This window comes from Motacilla alba, chromosome 5 (genome assembly GCF_015832195.1).
Source record: "Motacilla alba alba isolate MOTALB_02 chromosome 5, Motacilla_alba_V1.0_pri, whole genome shotgun sequence".
In the NCBI taxonomy this organism is placed as follows: Eukaryota; Metazoa; Chordata; class Aves; order Passeriformes; family Motacillidae; genus Motacilla; species Motacilla alba.
The window spans coordinates 6,116,234-6,136,847 of NC_052020.1; the positions used below are offsets into that span (position 1 = coordinate 6,116,234).

General features: G+C 40.1%; 1 protein-coding gene across 2 annotated transcripts in view; it reads left to right on the top strand.

Moving 5' to 3' along the window:
- The window catches only part of SPON1 (spondin 1), a 185,838-nt gene that overhangs the window by 138,878 nt on the left and 26,346 nt on the right, over positions 1 to 20,614 (top strand). For both annotated transcript variants that reach the window (XM_038137250.1, XM_038137251.1), the window contains exon 7: positions 14,577 to 14,641. In XM_038137250.1, coding sequence (XP_037993178.1) covers positions 14,577 to 14,641 — 65 coding nt within the window. The remainder of the gene's footprint in view (positions 1 to 14,576; positions 14,642 to 20,614) is intronic.

Consider the following 20,614-nt stretch of genomic DNA (forward strand, 5'->3'; position numbering starts at 1 on the left):
GACTAGGGATCACAGCAAGAACAAATGCTTGACTTCTTGTCCTTAATAACGAAAGTTAGATTCTGTCCTCAGAAATGCAGATAAATATTTAAGTCTGAAAGGAAGGGTTTGACCCAAAACAGAGCGGAGTGGATAGTTAGCATTTATCTGAGGCTTGCTTCTCACTGTCAGTCCATGGCTGGAGAATGGAAGTGGTCAGGAAACTCTGCTAGCCAGATCCTTGCTGCTCTGAGCATGGCTACGGGGGAGCATCTCCACAAGAGTGAGGAGATGTCCCAGCTCCAGCTGCAGTCACACCTGGCTGATGGGTACATGCAGACACTGGTGGGAAATGGTTTTTTTGGGTGGCCTCTCAGGGGTCACCACTGTCTTGGTTTGAAAAGACAGGTGTCTGCTAAGGAAGGCAGGAGCCTCCCTTGAAGTGGAGAATGTAAACCCCCTCCCTCTGAATTTTTATGATTTTGAAATTAAAATGCTTTCAGGCAAAGATATGGGAATAGGAATAACAGTTCTTTCATAGGAAAACTAAAAAAATATACAAATGCAATAGTACAAACAAAAACAAACTACTGACAGAGTCAGAACAGGCCCTGTCACCCTGTGGGTCAGGGTGGTGGCAGCAGTGCCATTCCATGGTGGCTCAGCCCTCCTGCAGTGCCAGCTGTGGCTCTGCTGCAGCAGGGATCCTGGACAAGGCTGGAGTTTTCCTCTGAAGCTCCAGGGCTGCTGGAGATGGGCCTGCTTTTCCTCTGGGAATGCAGTGGGGAAGAAAGCTGCTCCTCTAGGAATGCAGTGGGGAAGAAAGCTGCTCCTCTGGGAATGCAGTGGGCAAAGGCTGCTGTGGTGTTGCCAGGGTCAGATTGTATCCAGGTAGGAATGCTTGGCTCCTCCCCTGGGCAGAGCATCTCCTCATGGGATGATGGAATTTTCTCAGCCATGCAGGGACACTCAGTGGCCATGGACAGCAGAGATCTCCTGGAGGGAGGATTGGCTGTGGGAGAGATAAAGCAAACTGCCCAATGAACAGCAGAGAACTGCCCCAGCTCTGACAGATGGGGACAGAACACACACCCCCATTTCCAACCTAAGACAACCACTTTGGGTTCTTCCTGGCCTTTCCTTCAGAGTCCAGCAGTGTAGGATCACAAAGGTTGAAAACTGCTCCTTGGAAAATGGTTTTGACAGATCCTAGCACATTTTTCCACAGTCAAACACATTTCTAGTGCTGAATCAACAAGGCTCAGATTCAAAGTCATGTCAAGTCCCTCATGGCAGCTATTTTTTTGTTGTTTGCTCATTAGCCTAAAATTCCCTTCCCTTTGTCACCTCCTCTCCATTCTTTTGAAGATGAATGCTGGGAGGAACAGAAAAAGACTTTCAGAGTGACACACTTTAGTTGGAAAAAAATAGAAAAAAATTTCAGCCCACTATGAAGTTGCCCTTGCACTGCACTGGGTTTTTTTGGCAGACACACAGAATCAGAAGAAACAGTGGCCACAAATTTTATTTGGCTACTTTTCAATTCTGCACGTTCAATTAAAAAAGAAAAACGTACAAAAAATGTACAATGCCTTGTTGTCTGTTCAGCCAGGTTAACAGTGGCCAGTAGCACAGAAACTGAAAGCAATTACCTAACCTGGAACTGGTGGACAGTTTTATCATTTGTGGTCATAAAGTTTCTATGTTATGAAAGTGCATCAAATGTTTCATAGAATTGCATAAATATTTTTAATATCTGATGCTTTATGTATGTGTGAAAGAAACAATATACAGTGCATTCCCATGATATTTTTTCATGAAGTATTTCCTAAAATCACTTCAACAGAACATGGATAAACCTGAACTTTCCACATTCCATATTCTTGCTTTCCCCTTCCATTGCCTAGAGTGCATTTTTGCAGTGGATTGTGATGTTTTTGTTTTTACTGATTATAACCTCTCCCTGGAGAAATACCAGTTTACCTGTATGCTCAATATTTCCCCAGATGCAGCATAAATGTTCTCCTGCAGACAAATTGCATACATGTATCAGAGGCCAAAAAAGGACCTTCTCCTAAGATCCAATCCCTAGTCTTTAATTTAGGTGAGCATTTGATTCAGGACTTGTCTTTGCAGCTGAAATAAAAAACCCAGTAAAGCAGTCTCTCAGGCTTTTGGAAAAGAGACAGAAATAATCTTATCTTTGCACAGTCCCTGCTGGTCTTTTTAGCAAGAATCTCCCAAGAATGCTCAGCTAGGACCCACTTCAAGGAAAAGATGCCCTTTATCATCACACTGAAATGCAAAACATTTGGGAAGTGTGCTGATATTTTCATCAAGAATGTTATTGTAGGAAATTCTTTCGTTAAGGAATTGTGAATTAGCTTGTTTTCCCTGCTCAGATGCTGAAGTTTCATTTATTTGAGCACTGCCTTTAAAGCAGCTATTAGGAAAACAATAGGACCACTCATCTAAAATAAAATAATTTAAAAGTAAATCACTGCTGACACCAAAGTGTATTTAAAAGCAGCTGCAGTCAATAAGATGGTTGGATTTTAGTTCACAAAAATGAAAGGCATGCACCCACATGGGAACAATAATGCTGGGTGATTTATTGTAGAAGGCTTGTGCGGAACAAAGCAGCACAAATGTGGACCTGAAAGTAGAGAAAGAAACTGTAAATGTTTAAGGTTTTTTGTAATTTCTTGTGGAGCCATAGGAAGCAGTGCTTAAGAGAAGTCTTTGAGAAGGATTGATACAATTGGGACTGGTCAGGAAGAGAGAGGCATTCAGAGCAATTTAGAGATCCCTGCCCCTAGAAAATGTACAAAGAACTACACATGAAACAGGTGGAAAGTAAAAAATCCTAATTACTTCAGAAGTCTGATGATATCTTATAAAGTGTTAAATTCAGATTCACCTGGTCATGCTTATAGCATGTAGCTCCTTCTTCAAAAGGAGTCAGAACTTTTGTATAATCCAATTATTTCAGAACGAAACTAACATTATTCATGAACAATATCTGGCTTTTCAAATGTTCTTGCCTGTTGTACAGAGCAATTCTGACTCAGAAAATGAATAATTGATAAGGTGTAAGCCTGGGAGCAATTGGTATCTTTTCAGATCTTTGAGAAGGAGATTTGCTTTCATTTCTAAAATGAGCAGAACATTTTGGAGAAATTGAAGCTGGGTGGTTCAGAGCATTAAACCTTGGCTCAGTAGAAGTGGGTTTTGTTCCCAGAGTTTTCACAAAATGTTTGTCTGATGGGAGGAAAGTCTACAGGAAGAGATAGTGCTTAAAATTTCAGGTAGTTCTAAAGTTTGAACAATGACTGTGTTTAATTAATTAATCAGCTGCTGGTGAGGGAGAAAGACCATGTGAGACAGCAGGAACTGTTCAAAACAGAGAGTACTGGATCTAAGGGCCCAGACTTTGAAGATATTTTGTAGATTTTCCTGGCCATCAGAGTAGGTCTTACTGGAGATTGGATTTTTTTTCCCCTTGGCTGTAGGATTTCTTTATAGATCATATTCTGTCTTCTCTTTTATTTCATTTACTGAGTTCATGTGAAATGTTGTGTCCTCTGTTTGGATTTTATAGCAGCAAACAGCACTGGAGGAAGTCTACTGGAGTGCAGAAAACTTTGTTTTGACGTTAGGACTGTCAAGACAGAATGGAGTGGCAAAAGGTCACTTGTTTTCTGACTGGGGTGCAGATGGGTGAGGGTGAATTAATAGTTGGAAAGAATTTTTTTTTGAAGGCTAATCTATTTTTTTTTCAAGCATAGATTATAATGCAATGAAGCAAGAACAGGATGAGAGATAGCAGGTGTCCAACTCTTTGGATGGTATTGGGGGAAAGGAATTGTTTAAAATTTTTGTGTCCCTTCCTTAGGCAAGTGTCCTGGTTTATAAGCCAGTTCTAGCCAGGTGCATATCAAAGGAAATCCATTTCTTCTTCAAAGCTGTGCCTGCTCAGGGTCTGCTTCACAGTGTGCCTTTTAGCTTGATTTTGCATGGATTTTGGCTTTGTGAAAAGTGTGGTTTGAGCCATAATTTACCCATAGTTGTTTGTTAGTTTAAACAAAATTAATGTAATTAATGGGTTTCTCAGACAGCTCAATTGTGCTCGCTGGATTAATCAATGTTTTAACCACAAATTCAGATTGATTGTGGGTGGTGCCATGTTTGCATGTAGCTGCTTTGGTTTTCAGAAAGTGGAGCAACAAGCCATTTAGTGTAGGAGAGAAAGTTTGGTGTCCCTGCCTTTACCTGTGGGTTGATTACCTGTGTCACTTCTTTTTACATCAGAACAGGGACAGTGTCATGGTCGGGCTTGTTCTGGCAAGGCCTGTGGTGTCATCATGGTGCTGAGGTCAGGGCTGTGGCTTTGGCAGTCAGACAGACAAACATTTGTCAGGGTGCATGGAAAAAACACCTCCTGAGCTGCAGTTGGTGTATTTGTTCTGCCAACTTTTCTGTAGTTTGTGTTCACGATGGTGCAAACAGGAGAGCTCCAGAACTCTGTCATTTAAAAGCATTTTAATATTTTTTGAGGCAAGGTGCCATGAAAATACAAAGTGCTATTAATTGGCTCATAAGACTTGAGAGAATGAGGCAGTAATTACATATTTAATACACTCCCAATTACTGTGGTGCAGCCACTCAGCAATTCTCTTCTGAGAGAACATTTCCATCACTTCGTTTCAGTGTGCAACTGCAGTGTCAGGAGAAGGCAGGAAGGGACAGCCCTGTGAATTTTGGGTGCTTTTGCATTGGAAACATGAATGCAGAAAACATTCATCCTGATTAGCCACAGGGTGAGGTGTTCTTAAAGCCACTCCAGTGGAGAGAGTCCAAGCACTGCCTTGGTAATAAGATGTGGCATTTACCAGGCTTTGCTGCTGCAATTATTAACCCCTTTGGAAGCTTGCCCTTCAATAAGGCGGCTGTTCTAATCTCTTTAGAGATTAATTAAAAGAAAACAACCTGATCTTATTTCAAGGGATAGCAAAAGATTTTAATAAAGTGGCCAAACACCTGGAATTAGGACTTCAGTGGAGAGAAGTTTGGCCTGGTGCTTTTTTTGGTACAAATAAAACAGTGAATGATGGTGGTGTTCAGTGTTCTTCTGGAAATCCTTCACACGAGCCTGGTATGAGAGAGGATGTGAGGGAGAGAAAGTAAAAGATGAAGGAAAATAAATGTCTGTACATGGTATCCCTGATTTAAGAGAACTGAGCTCAGTTCTAGCACTGGACAATCCTGATCACAGAGTTACTAGAAAAGACCTAAAGGAACAAAAATGAGATGATCACAACAGGACTATAGACCTATGTACTTTACTGTGGGAATGAGAACTACCAAGGTTTATTAAACAGGTAATTACTGTGGCTTTTTTGGGACTGAATGAGCCATGCAATATTTCAAATGCCTGTTTCGTGGCATAAAAATGCATTGTGTCATTTCATGATAACATGGTTAACAGCTAAACTCCGAAAATTTAAACCTAATTTCAGAGCATCATCTTTAGAAATAAGCAAATGAACAGGTCAGTGTACAGCAGATTTCAAAACAACCACGTGAAAGAACAAAGGGTGCTCCTCACAATAAGCATTTTTAGCTGAGGTAACAGCCTTGGGACGTGTCCCTACCAGTCTTTGGTATCTTACAGCTAAAACTGAAACACTTATGTTTATCCTGGCCTCACAGCAGTGACTGTTTCTCATTAATTTCTCAGAGTTAACATTGTGAGTACAGTGCAACATGGCAAATACCTGCTTTTAGAGTGCAAGCCCCTGTTTGTCTTTAACCAAGAACTATTCTAATAATAAAATAACCACATGAATGCTGTACTCAGCACAGGCTTTTCCAGAGCACTTCAGAGATGTACCTTAAGACAAAAACCTTTCTTCATGTCTGGCTTACAACAGAGACATCATTCATTTCTATCTGGTTACTACAGGGTGACATGCAGCATTGTGGCTCCAGGGTTTAACTCCTAGTTTTCTCTTCTGTTTTGGCATTTCTAAATAAGCAAATAGGAACCCAAACTGTACTTTCTACAGTGGAATTAATAGTTCTTCCCTAGTATGTTAATTATATTGAGTGCAGATGTCACTCTAGTAGCATCTCCTACAGTATTTAATGCTAAATTACGTAACTCCTCTTTTAATATTAATTCTATTCAGTGGCAAATGGAAAGTGTGGTCATATTAACTGATGTAAAGATACTTGGAGCTCTTTAAGCAACAGGTAGTGAGATATCCTTCATCTCACTTCCTACACTGCTCTGGAGGAACAGTTAGTGCTAAATAGCTTTCAAAAACAAGCAAACAAACCAACTAACACCCCAAACCCAAACAAATCCACAACAAAATGCCATTTCCCTGCTGTTTAACTGCTGGAAAGCAAGGGTGAACCCCCCCCAGATGGATGACAACATTACCCATGCTCAGACCACTGAAATTTCTAAGTAGGAAGGAAATTTTCAGGGCCAGTCTTAGTTTCTGGATTTGCCCCTGTTGTTGTGGATGGGGAGATGCACTTCTTGCAAGAGGGCAGCAACAATATTAACAAGGTTCAATGATAAATTGCTCCAGTGGTTTAACAAAGTCCACCTGAGTATTTACTGCACCAGGATGGGGTCAGACAAAACTGTCAGGGAGAGGCTCCCACTGAGCCACAGGCTCCAGGAAAGACCCCCTTGCAAATCCTTGCTGGAAAACAGGACAGGAGAGTTCCTTGTCAGAGAAAAACAAAAGCCCTAAAAGCCAGTGCAGGTTGGGCAGTGCAGTCTCCTCCGTCTGTCTGTCCTCACTTGCAGGGGTGCAGAAGCAAAGCTGAGGCAGAATTAAAGTTCCCCAGCAGAATCAGGGCTGTCAGACTGAAGCTGCTCTCTGTGGAGGAATGCAGAGACAGTCCTTGGAGCCACACAGGGCAGACAGAGCTGCTTTGCAAGGGCAAAGGAGCTGCAAGAGAAGGAGGTGGTAAAGGCAGCCCCTGACAGGAAAAATGGCAACGTCTCCACTCCTTGGAGATGTCCCTGGCATTCCCCTTAAAACCCTGCTCTCCTGAGTCCTGGCAGAAATGTAGATGACTTTGTCCCAAATCCCAGCCCCAGGTGTTTTGGTCATTAAACCCTGAAGCAGGTAAATGTCAAAGCCTGAACCGTGAGGCTGTGCTGTGCCAGAGGAAGGGCTCACGGGCAGTGCCCTGTCACAGCACTGCTGGACATCTTGGGGGCTGGCAAGGGATGGAAAGGTGATTTCCCTAAAGGAATATTCCTTTCCAGACAACAGAAAATATGGATCTTTGATTCCTTAACTTGCTAAAAACCTGTATTTATTCTGGGCTTTCTGGTTTGGTTTGGTTTTTTTGTTTTTTGTTTTTTTTTTTTTTTTTTAAGGAATGGTAAAGGGTAGCTTAGGCACGTTATCTGTACTGCAGGGAAATTAAGCTGTTGCGATTGCCTCTGTACAACAGCTAAAGCACATTTAGAAAATTTTATTGTACATCCTGAATGGAATAAAACCCCTACATTGATTTGTCGAAGTGCTATCAAGGTTCAGGAAAGCTCACCTCCTGAGCTAATTTGCTGGTCTTATTTAAAACCCCTTGCTATTAGCCAAATAATTATTTCTCCTCTGCTCAAGCTCCTACATTTGGCTAATGTGTGAGCAAAGCATCAGGAAGAATAATTGTGACACCTGGAGTCTCAGTGCCAGCATTTAGCAGATGACAGAATTGTTCTGTGCCCCCGTTCCCTGGGCTGCTTCTCGGAGCAGACCCAGCCTTCTCCTGAGCTCTCCTGCTGATATTTAACCAGTTGAATTTCACTTATTCCTAGCATGCCCAAGAGCCGGTCTCAAGGCTTTCATCCCTGACTGTTTTGAAACTGTTTCAAGGAGCCTGAGCAAAATAAAATGCTGCAGTTACCTGGATATGAATCTGATGAGTGAACCTAGTGATTTAAACCAGTTCTATCTCTATCTCCAGTGAATGCAGGTTTTGTCTTGCCACTCAGTTGCATACAGCTGCTTTATTGCACGCAGAACCTGTTGGATTGGTGTCAAGGGCCTTTCCCCCCCCCATTTCTCTTCTGATGTCCAATCTTTTGAGAGTTTAAAATAGCAGTAGCTTTACAGCACTTAGGTTTAAAGGCTAGGTTAGCCTAAAGGATTGATGGAATCGGGAAAGTTAAGACAGGAGGAGGTCAAAAGGGTGTGTGTTGGATAAACCTATTAAGCAGAGGGTGGGAGTTGTACCACTTAAGGTCAGCTCCAAAATCTAGTTTGATCCTCTTTAAAAAGTAGGCATTTTGAACTGTAGTAAAAAGATTTTCCCTTGGGTGTGGCAAAGTAATTTAGGGTCCCAGAATGTTTCTGTAGTGTCAGAGACAGCAAAGCATTCGATGTAGAACGAAGCAAAGTGTGCAGTAGAAAATCAACATGCAATCAAGAGCTGGATTCCTGAGGGAGACTCTTTTCTAAGGAATCTGCTCAGGCAGAGAAAATGAGAGCTGAGATCCTCAGAGCATACCTAGGGCTCATTAACACACACTGCTAAGCTTTATACTGTGCAAAACATGAATTATTGCTTTATTGGGAGCACCCCAGATTATGTAACTGCACCTTCATGGAAATAAACCAGCACATCTGATTTTCAATGTTGCCACTAGCAACAGCTCTCTTATCAATTTCAGCCCACATTCACCTCCTGAAACCTCCACCCCAGTGAAAGCAAACCCTGTGGGACAGTAATGCAGGAGTTGTTAATGCAAAGTGAGCCCGTGCTTTTGAGATACAAACCCAGATCCACAATGAACATACTTCTTTTTGCATCCCATCCTGGTAATTTTTTTTAAAAGTCAGGAGTTATAATTCCTGCAACACCCTCAGAAAGCTTATTTAAAACCCTCAATGTCAGCTGGCAGCTGTGCAAGCACCACCCTGAAATGGTGAAGCTTTGACACATATTTCCATATTTTCTGCAAAATATGGACAATACCCACAACTGGGGGAAATTCTCAGCCTGATTATCTGACAGAGAGGTTTTTCTTTGTTAAAGTGAATACAAAATCGCCGAGTTCAGGAAAGCTTTCCTGTACAGCACAGCAGTTCAGCTGGGACTGTCAGAGGTGCTGGGTTATTTGCTGTCCTGAAGCAGGGATGTTTTCAGGCAGTAACAGTTCAGAAATGGAATTAAATGCTCAGCTTTCCTTCTGTTTTCATTAAGTTTCACCCCAGCAGTATTTCTTTATCTATCTCAAGCCCAAAATTGTGTTTTTAGTAATTGACTCTTTATAATTAAAAGCCTGCAAATTCCCCCAGACTTTTATAATTGGTGAGCTGAAAAGCTCAGATTTTGTATTCCCTGAAATGGCATTACCTATTTCTCAAAGCAAATAAACAAGGCTTTTAAATTAAAGAAACAGCTGTTTGTACAGGGAAATACTGAATTTGTAGGTACTGTCATCAAAAAATTAATTCCATTCAGGCATGTTTATATATCTTATAATATGTGTGGTGTTCTCAACTGCCACAAAGTTGCTGTCACAAACATAGAGAAGTCAAAGTAAAATGGGCAAACACAATCCTGGTATAATTCCACTGGCTGAAATGCATTTTTGCTCTTGCTTATGACAATTCCAAACTTGTGTTACTGGCTTTAAGTATAATCTACCTGAATCTAAGTCAGTCATAGATTTAAACAGAATTTAGTCGCTATCAGATGATAAAAAAAAGTCTTTGTCTTTAATTATGGGTATTTTTCCCTCTCAAATGATGCAATTTGTGACTAAGAGCTTAACCTTTTCAAAAATGCTCTTTTTAAGAACTGGAAAAAACTACTAGTTGTACATACTTTCCTAGAAACGTCTCTTCATGTTGAACTGCATCTCAGCTCTGCTTTTTATCACAGAAATATTTTGTTATCACACAAAAGACACCCACTTCCTTTTTCTTTTGAAGTTTTTACAAATTTCAGAAATGAGCCTACACCAGTGTCCCTTTTCATTAAAATACATCTGCAAAACTGAGGTAGGAAAGTTTTCTACTGATTTTATCAACAGGAGAAAACATGCCATACTTTGAGTATTTTGCCATGGAAGTCCTTAATTTGTTAGGCATTAATTAAGCAGGTATTTTGCATTAGATAATACTTTAAAAGCAAGATTGGGTTTTTAATCTTTTCTATGATTTCTCTGTGTTTGCACACAGTGGAGGTGGAATAGGGACAATTTATACCAATCATAGAAGACTGATCAGATTTTTAAGAGCACCCAACAATCCCTCCAAAGCACTACATCATTCTAATTTTTATAGCTTTTGGCTCCCCATAGAATTGTGCAATTCACTTTTTCGTGCTCCCTTTATCTCTTTCTCCTTTAATAACAAATTATTTTTGAGGGGAAGGATGATCCTGCAGGGGAAGATGCTATCTTAGAACTCAGATATGTAGGTTTGTTTCCAGAAGACATTCAATTCATCATCTGGGGACTGAAGATAATGTTGCTTTTTCTGCTTTTTGAGAGTCTTGTGAAAATGAATCCACTGTGGATAGAAAGGCATTCAGATAGTGTGAGGAGTGTTGTGGAAGGAATTAAATGTTCTCTGTTCTAAAACAATGGAATGAATGCCAAGCAGCAGCAGTATGAAATGAGTGAAATTGAGCTCTGGCCCCAACCAGGTGTTTTCCATTCCCACAGTTCATTGGCTCTGACTCTGATTCTGATGTCAGATAACACATTAATTTGTTTAGCTGAACCAAATCATATCACTATTGCAAAGTGCTAAGTGATCTGCACACTGATAGCTTCTAACATTATTTGGCAGACCTAGAATAAAAATAGTAATAAAACTTACAAAAATAGCATGGAATAGATGCTATTCCATCTTGGTTACCAAAAAGTAGCAGGAGCACATGGAATAACTTACAGGGCTTTTTAGATCCTACCAGTCTCTCTTTCACTCCAAAGGTATTCAGATCATACTTAAAACTTTTGCTGAAAGCTTTCTTTATTTTTTAAATGGATTTTACCCTTCAAAAGTGTTGTTTTAAGTCCCCTTGGCTGGGAAAGACTTCAAACCAAGTTCTATCTTTAATGCTGCCTTTTTGAGCAATGTCCCAATTTCTGTTCTTGAAGTGAGGAAATGTTTTTAATCTTTTGTAGGTGCACAGTAAAACGTTTTAACTTAGCAGTAGTTTTATACCACAGGGTCTTCTGTGTTGCCATTTAATTACTTTTTTCTGCATAAGCATTCATTCATACATTGCAGGAACAAATGGATGGAAAGCAAAGGATTAATTTCTTACCAACTTCAGAGTAACAGTAAGGCTGTCAGTATCAGAATGACATTATCAACCTTTTAAAATCATGCCATTAGGACTTTTTGGAGAGCAGTGCTTTCATAGGGGACAGCTGTTGAGTCAAACACTCAGCCCCAGCTTGAACACCAGTGTAGAAAGTGGATGGAGGAAAGGAGAGTTGCTTGCAATTTTTTGCGTGTTTTAATTTAGGCCACAATCCAAATTAAATTGAAGTCAACCTCGAAACCACTTTGGCTCCACTGGACTTCTTGACCAAGTTTGAAGCCTGGAGAGAAGGAGCCATTCTACTTCAAATGGAAGCTGGAGTCCTATAATTGTGCTTATAACTGAAATTGCAGAAGCAGCTTTGGGAGAAATACCAAGTTTTGTCAGGGATTGTGTCCAAGCACACTTGAGGGATTTTCATCAGCTCCAAGCAGGAGCATTGGTGCCCTGCCCTTTAACTTCTGACAGGGAAACATTTTGACACTCCATCATTTTGCAAACAATCTCATTTTCTCTGCCAAAATGTAAGAGTTTCATTACTTTGAATAATTTCTTCCAAGATAAATACAAAATTGATGACAACTTGCAACATACCGTGGTGAAAAAAATCCCAGTTCTCTTTTCCATATTTTGGTGGACATTTGAGACTTTGTTTACTTAAATTATTTTAATTAAAGCAAAACTTTGGGATATGAAGAGTAAAATGGGTACAGATGTAGGACAGCAAGCATTTAGAAATTTTCATAAAATTATATTTTTATTATATTAAAAAATATGGTGTTTTTTGCCTCTGCTGTAAAGTCTGTGCAGTTGGTATTTCAAGGCAGTTGGGTTGCATCAGCTGGTTATTTGTTACTAATTTGTGGGTTTCTCTTCAGGCATTTTATATCCTCTCAGCTTCTACCATCTGCCAATAATTATAGCTGAAGAGACTGGCCAGCAAATTCAAGCGCAGCATCTTGTCCATAGATTGCTCTCCATCCATGGATCGTTCACAGGGCTGTGAATTCCTGGATAACATCAGTTTCCCTGGACTGCTTAAATCTATCATGTTTGTCCTCAAAAATGTGGGGGTCAGTGGAGGGTCTGGAGCAGAGGAAGGTCTCTGCTTTTGGAGGAGCTCCCCAGCCTGGGGGATCCCTGCAGGAGTTTGGGGAGGTGCAGGACAGTGGCCACACGTGGGGCAGGTGGGGCTGGCATCCCCAGGCCTGGCAGCCAGACCTCACCAGAAACGTTGGGAATGCGCATGACAGAGACACCTGCACAATTAGAATATCAGTCTGGAATTGTGTCAAGTTATATCTTAATCCCGTGTAATTTTCAAGGAGCTCTAGGTATGAAAAATGTGTATTTTCATTCCAGGCTCAACAGAATACCAGGCTATTTTTAAATTTTTTTTAAAATTTATTTTTATTTTTATTTGTTTTTATTCAGGTGTCTCTGAACTCAGTGTTTGCATCTGAATTTTCACCTCCCTTAAAATTTCAGGCTTGTCTGAATGCACCATGCACTGCCCCTTATTTCCTTCCCTCTGCACTCACTACTGAGCTGTTAGTCATTGCTCGTCTGCTCTTGGTGTTAATTTTTAATTCGAGCAGCACGTGTTGAAATGCTTTCAGACCGTGATTTTGATACCAGTGACATAATTACTGCCTGCTATTAGATAAGCAGTGCATGACTTTAATAGATGTAACCATCTATGCTCATGACAGGCTTTTGTTGGCATGTAAAATGCAGAGATAATAATTTTGAATGCAAATATCATTGCAAAGGCAAGGAAAGGAAGATGTGCCTGGCTGGAAAGTTTTAGGATATTGAAACAAGGAAAATTAAAAATTAAGGAAGATTTTGTTGTCAGAGACAGACAATGTCTTTTAACTTCAAACCTTTCACTTAATTCATTTCATCAGTTACTTTTCAAACCACTTTGAGTGCAAAACTGTCTCTCTACTTCTGAAAGTGTGGAGGTGAGAAGAAGGCTGCCCTAGATGAACCTGGATGTGCTGAATCTCTCCTGCATGGAGGGTGTTGGGCTTGTGCTGCTCACCCAGGCTGTGCCTGCCCCAGAGGATCTGCCTGCTGTTTGATTGCTCCCTGCCAGAACAAAATTCTCTTTTTTTCTACCTGTACCAGCAGTGTGGGAGCTTGGTAAAATATCTTTATACTTACTTGCCTCTGTAGAGTTGGATTTTCAGCTGCCATAGCTCGGGACGCTTCATGTAGGATTTTTCCAGGAATCTGCATTTATAAAAGTGATTTCCAAAAATTGGCTTTTCAGGCTTAAGGGAGAGGTCATGTCACATTTATATTCCTGAGGCTGAAAGCCTCCTGTGCCACAGAGAGGGCCCATCATCTCTGCAATGCCCTTGCTTTGGTGAAGAGAGGGACTCAGGAAATATTGGGAGTGGTAGAGACAACCAGTGGAACCTGTTTTTCTTTGAGCTGGGGTGTGGATGGACTAGGGCTAGTCTGGGGTGTCAGAACTGTTGTTATCAAGCAAGAAATGGCACTGTTATCACTAAACTGAAGGGTCAGCTCTGCTGGAAGTGCCAATTACTGGTAATACTTGAAGTGGGTTTCTTGGTCTAATTGGGAAATATTTTTAAAAGACAGTAGAAATCATGGGAGTGAACTGTGAACTTTGTGTCCCTCCAGGTGAATTACTGGTGTGGATTCCTAAGGGAGATGGGGAAAATGCTTCTGAAGAAGTGTGATAGATGTCTTTGGGGCATCTGAGCCTTGTTAATGCTCTCCTGCCTTTGTCCTGAGTTTATTGTAGCAATACAAAGTTAAAAAGTGCTGATGCAAGGATTACAGCAGACCTCAGGAAATAATCTTTGTACAGTGCTTAGTGGGCTTCCACAGATGGCTGCTACATTTCACCCTGTGATTTTCACATGCATGAATGGGGAGCAAAGAGAATGTGCTACCAGTGCAGTGCATCCACCATGGAGCCTTTCCATCCTTCCATACATCCCTCCACACATCAGGATAATAAATAACACATCACACATGCTCACAGTGTGTTGAGGTTGCCCAGGGCAGAAGCCTCCAGTTTTTATCTGTAGATCTGTCTTGTGATCAGAGCAATTTTTCTGTCCTTGCTTTGTATCAAGCTTGGGAATTCCTGGTGGAAGCTTTCCCTCAGCTCATGGTGCCAAACCACTGCTGCTGGTGTTTAAAGCTCATAGTCACAGTTTGATCTCGTGCCCTGCACTTTTTTTTTTCTGCTGTAAAACATATTGCTCTCCTTTAAAAGTGTCCTTTGTCTCTTTTCACAGAGTGATGAGGTTCTAACAGTCATCAAGGCCAAGGCACAGTGGCCAGCCTGGCAACCTCTGAATGTGTAAGTAAGTAGGGAATTGTCTGTCTCAAGAGCTTTGTGTTGACTAAAGAAATAACCTAAAATTTGTTGATAGATGAGTTTTTCGACTTTTTTTTTTTTTCTTGTGGTGGTATGTGTTTGATTGGTTTGTTGTTTTGTTGGGTTTTCCCCCCCCCCCCCCACATCTGCTTATCTCTTTTCTTCCTCTTTAGCAGCTCTCCCTTTTTTACATGCTTTGTCTGGCTAGCTGTGGCAGCAGGACTGTCCCATGGAGTTTGTGTCTCCCACACATAAACAGTGATGTTTATTCAACGCTTTCTCAAATATGTTACACTGTTCTGCCTGTAGTATTAGCATTTTTTGGCATCCTGTCTCACACTCTGTGCAAGGCACTGTTACAGCAAACCCTGATGCACCAACAGAGAACTCTCAAAGGACTAATTTTTCAAAATTCCAATCTGAAACACTCCATGATGGCAGTGCATCCACCACGGAGCCTTTCCATCCTTCCCTGCATCCTTGCATGCATCAGGATAATAAATAACACATCATACATGCTCTCAGGGTGTGCTAGGTTGCCCAGAGCAGCAGCCTTCAGTTTTTATCTGTACATCTGTCATGTATTAAGAGGAAATTTTCTGTCCTTGCTTTGTATCAAGCACCAACAAAAAACCTCTCAAAGGACTAATTTTTCAAAATGCCAGTCTGAAACACCCTGTACTGGCCTCCTGATCCTGGTAGTGCTGTAACATAACCATGGCTGTTTCACCAAATGAGGCAGGAATTTCCTTCCCAGGATCCTGGCTCTGGGCTCTCCAGCACTCAGCAGAAAAGAGGAGAAAACTCCTCTTTCAGGATGCTCTTGAGTTTCCTGGTGGCCTTTCAGGGGAGGTGTCAGAGCAGGGCTGGTGGTTCTTGGATAATTTATCTACACTTGGTCCAAAGTTCATGCTCATTATCCAAGCCCAAATGAGTGAGACCTACAAGAAGTGACTAAAGGTGTGGACACAGTAAAAGGGATCTGAGCTGACAGTCAATTAAATCCTTGGAGGAGCAGGGCAATTACTGCAAGACTGTAGAGAAAAATAGTCTTGTTTTCTGTTTCCTGGGAGCAGTAAGTGAAGCACTGTGTCTGATTTTGTCACCTGTATTTCAGAAAGCATGGGAAAACTTGAAGGTTAATTAAAAAAAAAAGCAAAAAGCGACAAAAACAAACCTGCAAAAGAGTTCAGTTTTCAGAAGACATCCCCTACCCTAAAGGGGCTTAGAAACTCTTAAGCAGCTTAGGACTTAAGCCATTCACTTTATCCTTTTCCCCTCTGCAAAAAAAGGAAAAAAAAAAAAAAAAAAAGAAAAGAAAAAGAGGTTAGGAGGTGAGCTCAGCTTAAATAGTGAAAAGATTTCTGATAGCTGATCCCTCTTTAATCTAGAAAGAACCACAACCCAACAAACAAATGAAAAAAGAAAGCCAACACCAAAGTATCAAAGTATGAAATCCCTCCTAGCATGAAACCCAAGGAAATTCATGACAAGGAAATGGTGTGGGAAAAGATTTTACCACTGTGGCCAGCCTTGAGAGCAGCTTACCTGAGCATAAGATGGATTTTCCATCACTGGAATATATTTGAACCCTGAGGCAGGGTTGTAGGCTCTGCACAGGAGCTGCAGGTTAGGCTTTTTTGGCCTGTGTAATGCAAGAGGTCCCAGTAATGGCATTCCTGATTTATGGTCTTATCCTGGAAGTCCAGGATTTGGATTTGGCAGTGTTGGCCATGGAGCAGCTGTGAATAGCACTTTTTTCCTTGCTGCCTCCTTTCCATTCCCTCCAAATTGAGACTTTAAAATGGAAACTTTTCCATTGTTCTGCTCTGGTGAGTTCTCGATCTCAAAAAAAGCCATTTATTTTTTTCCCTCCAACTTCAGTCCTAAAGCAACACCTCTGTCTGATGTTTCTGTTGCCAAAGTGAACAATTCCACCTGGAGCTGGCTGCTGTGGCTGCCTGGCAGGCTTTGGCATAGAGCAGGTTTGTATTTTGTTCACAGAAAGATGGAGAGAGGACCTCCAAAGTCTCAGTACACCAACTTGAATATATAACATCACAAAAAATAATGCCAATTAAAGTGTGTTGCTCCAATCATTATTCCTAATTTTGTACAGCCCCAAGAAAATTCACCAAAATCTGAGTGTGAACAACTTCAGGAGCTTTCTTAGGCAGATTCTTTCACAGAGATGCCTGTGAATTTTTTTGCAACACCCTCAACATGTTTTTCCAGCCAATTCTTACCTTTTCTCTTTGGCAGTTCTCACCTTTCAGTAACATCAAAAAGAATAAATCTTGGTATTTTTGCTTTCAAATGCTCTGCAGGGGTTCCCCTAACCCTTCACTTTACAGGTTTGATTTTTGGATTTTTAAACAATATTTTTTATCGTATTTTGACACGGTGTTCTGCTTTTTGATTCCGCTTACAAATATGACCTAAGCTTCACAAAGAGACAACATTCTCAATATCCTTTAACTGTGTTTAATTTCACATTTTCTATAATGGCTTGTCCTTCTTGGAATTTAGAGCTAGAGGGTAATGACTCTTCAGGATAAACATTTTTTCTGTTATTATAGCTGCACAACCATCTTACTAATCAAGAATCGACTAAAAGTCATGAATATTTTGGTTTTTTTGTGTAGTCCTTGGTTATGTATGTAATGGGTAATAGGGTGTGATAGTAGTGCCAAAGTGGCATTACAATGTGCCACGATAAGCACAGCATAAAACTCCTCCTGAATGTGCTGCACAGCAATTATAAAATGCACAATAGTATTTTTTTATGGAGGTCTGTAGTGTCAAAAGTTGCAAAATTCAGCCTGCTCTCACTTCAAAGTTTCCCTCATGATCCCATGTCATCTCCCAGAGTGATACAATCTGGAAAAAACATCCTGCTAAACTTCACTGTCTGTTTTTTGTGGATCCTCTCCTGAATGTGCCTGCTCTTTGTCACTGTTTTCCATTTTTAGTTTTCTTCCTATCACCCCTCTTCATTATCCTTAATTCAGTTTCCTGATTCAGGGCACCAGCGTGCAGAAATCTCTCCTGAGTTTTCCCATATAGGAGACAGCTTTGGGTGATATCTGTGAACCAGTTTTATGGTTCCCTGAGTGAAAGAGCATCCCTGGTAGCATGAGGAGGATGAGTGCCAGACCGAGTAATAAAACATTTTTGCTGTTGCTTACATTTGAATCACCAAGTCATGTGTCTGGAATTCTGACTTTAAAGTACTTCCTTGAGCACACTGGTATCAGTCTCCAGCATGCTGTCAAATCAAAGTAATTTTTCTTATCTTTCTTGTATAAACAAGTGCACAGCCCATTGCTCCCCTTCCCCACGGCCGTGTTTCAGGCAGAGTCAAAATGTTATTTTCATACCCAGCTGCAAATCGTTGGCCTTTGGCAGTATGGAGGATAAAATACATCAAAACCAGATAGTGCCACTGGTATCCAAATCTACATATCTGGCACCTGTGAAATAAACAAGCCATGTCAGAAAAATGTGGGATAAAGAAGGCAAGACTTCTTGAATTAACTTGCAAAGTTAATATGCATCAAATTCACCAGGAGTGAGTATCTTTTAAAATTTTGCCTTGAATTCCCTTTCCCAAAATATATGCCATCCTATTTTTTGTTTTCTTTTTTTTTCTTTTTTTTGGCTGTACTTGTTATTCCTTTATTCCTTTTATTTTAAATCTGGACATCACCATTGAGACACAAAAGGAGAAGTATTTGAATTGTAATTCTTGGCTCTAACCACTCTTTTTGTATTCCCTGTAAACCAGGGGAGCACGTAGCCCTGTGCAACACTGTGGAATCTGAAATTCCATGTACAGCCTACCACTGATAAATACAAACACGGATGCCATACAGGATGGAAATTATTCTCCAGTGTGTAAATTTAAAGTTTAGTAGGTCAACCTATAGAGAACATATTTCAATGCAAAAATTCAAGGTATTTTATCTTGGTAAACTCCATGGTGAGAGTACCTGACATATAAAGGGTTTAGCTGTTATGAAGTGTACTCAAGAATTTTCTTACTTCTCTCCCACTTTATTTTATTTTCTTTGATGCAAAACCTCTTTTTCTTTCCAACCTTTTATTGCCTCAGTCCATTCTCAGTTTCAACCAATGTACCTTGAAGTGAAAGGCGTTTTTCCTTACTTTCATTCTGAACTATCTGAAGTTTAGAAAACTCTCCTTGCCCTCCTTATTGTCCCTCCTGTTTCCATTTCCCCTCTCCCTGCTGTTTGTGTGAGCAGTCATGGTCCTGTGGTTTTCCAGTGCCTCGGGGCTGTGCCCAGATCTCTTTTCCTCACCCATTTAAGGAGCTCTTTTCCATTTATTTCAAAATCACCTGAGAACTCTCCAGAAAGCACTTGTGAAACCTAGCAGAAAAGGAGGCCTAGTCCTATATAATTCCAGTGGATAGAAGTATTTATATATTATTTATAGATTTATGTGTTTATATATTTATGTATCATATATATACATCTATTTCTATATTTTTATATTTAAGTATTTATATATTTATAAGTTGGTACAGTAACCTCATCACCTCCTAAAATGATCCCATCCACCTCTTCCCATTTCACGTTTTGCATACCTCTGATGTCTTTTCTCTGGCTAAAAGATGTTGTTTTTCCTGGCTGGCATGGAGGATATCAGGAAATGGGACAGCATATTCCAAAGTATGGGCTTTCAGCATTGTTGTAGGTAATGTGACTTGAACTGTTCCAGAAATCAAAGAGTAATCTATAGAAAGTTGATGGGAAAAAGAAAAACTGCTCTGAACCAAAATAAGTTTGAGTTGACAGATCATGCAAGGTAGAGGGAAAAATGCTGACATACTCAGCTGCATTTTCCTTCCTTTATTCTTGAATAAAAGGTCTTTCAATCTTCCAGAGTTCTTCTGTCACCATTTGACAAAAAATGCTCGGTGTAGGCTTTGATCCTGCACTGGATTTTCTCTGATCAATAAATTTCCATTACAGCATTTGGCAATTGGAAGCCAAGCCACAGATGTGTATGTCTGGGCTTTCTGCATTGGTTTGCTTCTTACTTTACTTTTATTTTAAAACAAATAAATAAATAAATAAATAATTTTTTTAAAAAAAATTTATTTTAAAACTTTTTTAATTGAAATCTTTAGGTTTTGCTGGGGTTTTTCCTTACTTGACTATAATTTGCTGCTGGTCCTGTGCCCATAATTTTTTTTGTCCCTAAAGCAGCCTCCACATTGAGATCACTGAATGATGAGATGTTGTTAGATGTTGTTAGACAGAGAATGTCCCAGGTCAGAGTTGGAGCTTTCCTCTGAAATGAAATAAAATTACTCCTTCTCCTCATCTTATTCTTCCTTGTTAAAAAGCTCCATTTATTTTCCTATAAACTAGTAATTCAATTCCTGATGTGTTCACATAGTAAAACAGCTATTAGCAACATTACCATATGCATAAAAAATACAACCAAAATCCCCATTCAGTTCCTGGAGAACAGAAATGTCTTGCTCCATTTCCACCTTCTTTTTTCTTCTAAACTCCTTTGCAGTACTTAAAACAGAGTGCATGAAATAGGTAAATTTGAAAAGAAAACACTGAGATTTGTCTCCTTTTTTTGACTGTTATTTACTGAATTCAACTTAATAACCATGAAGTTGCTGTTCAACCAAAGATGCACTTTTAAAGTAAATTATAATTTACTTACATCTAGTTGAAATTGATTTTCTTAGTACTTGCTTCATTTTTCTCCACTGAAAACAGGAGAAAATTACATCATTTACATTAAATTCAAAATAATGGTGTAGTTCTTTGAATCAAAGTTTCAAGTAGACGTTTCTTTTTGTGCTGTCCTGAAAAGTATGTGATTTGAGGAATCTTTTTAAGATTTTCAGAAAATCTGATGGAATTAATCTTATTTTTCAGGATTTAGGTAGTTGATCTGTTTATCTGT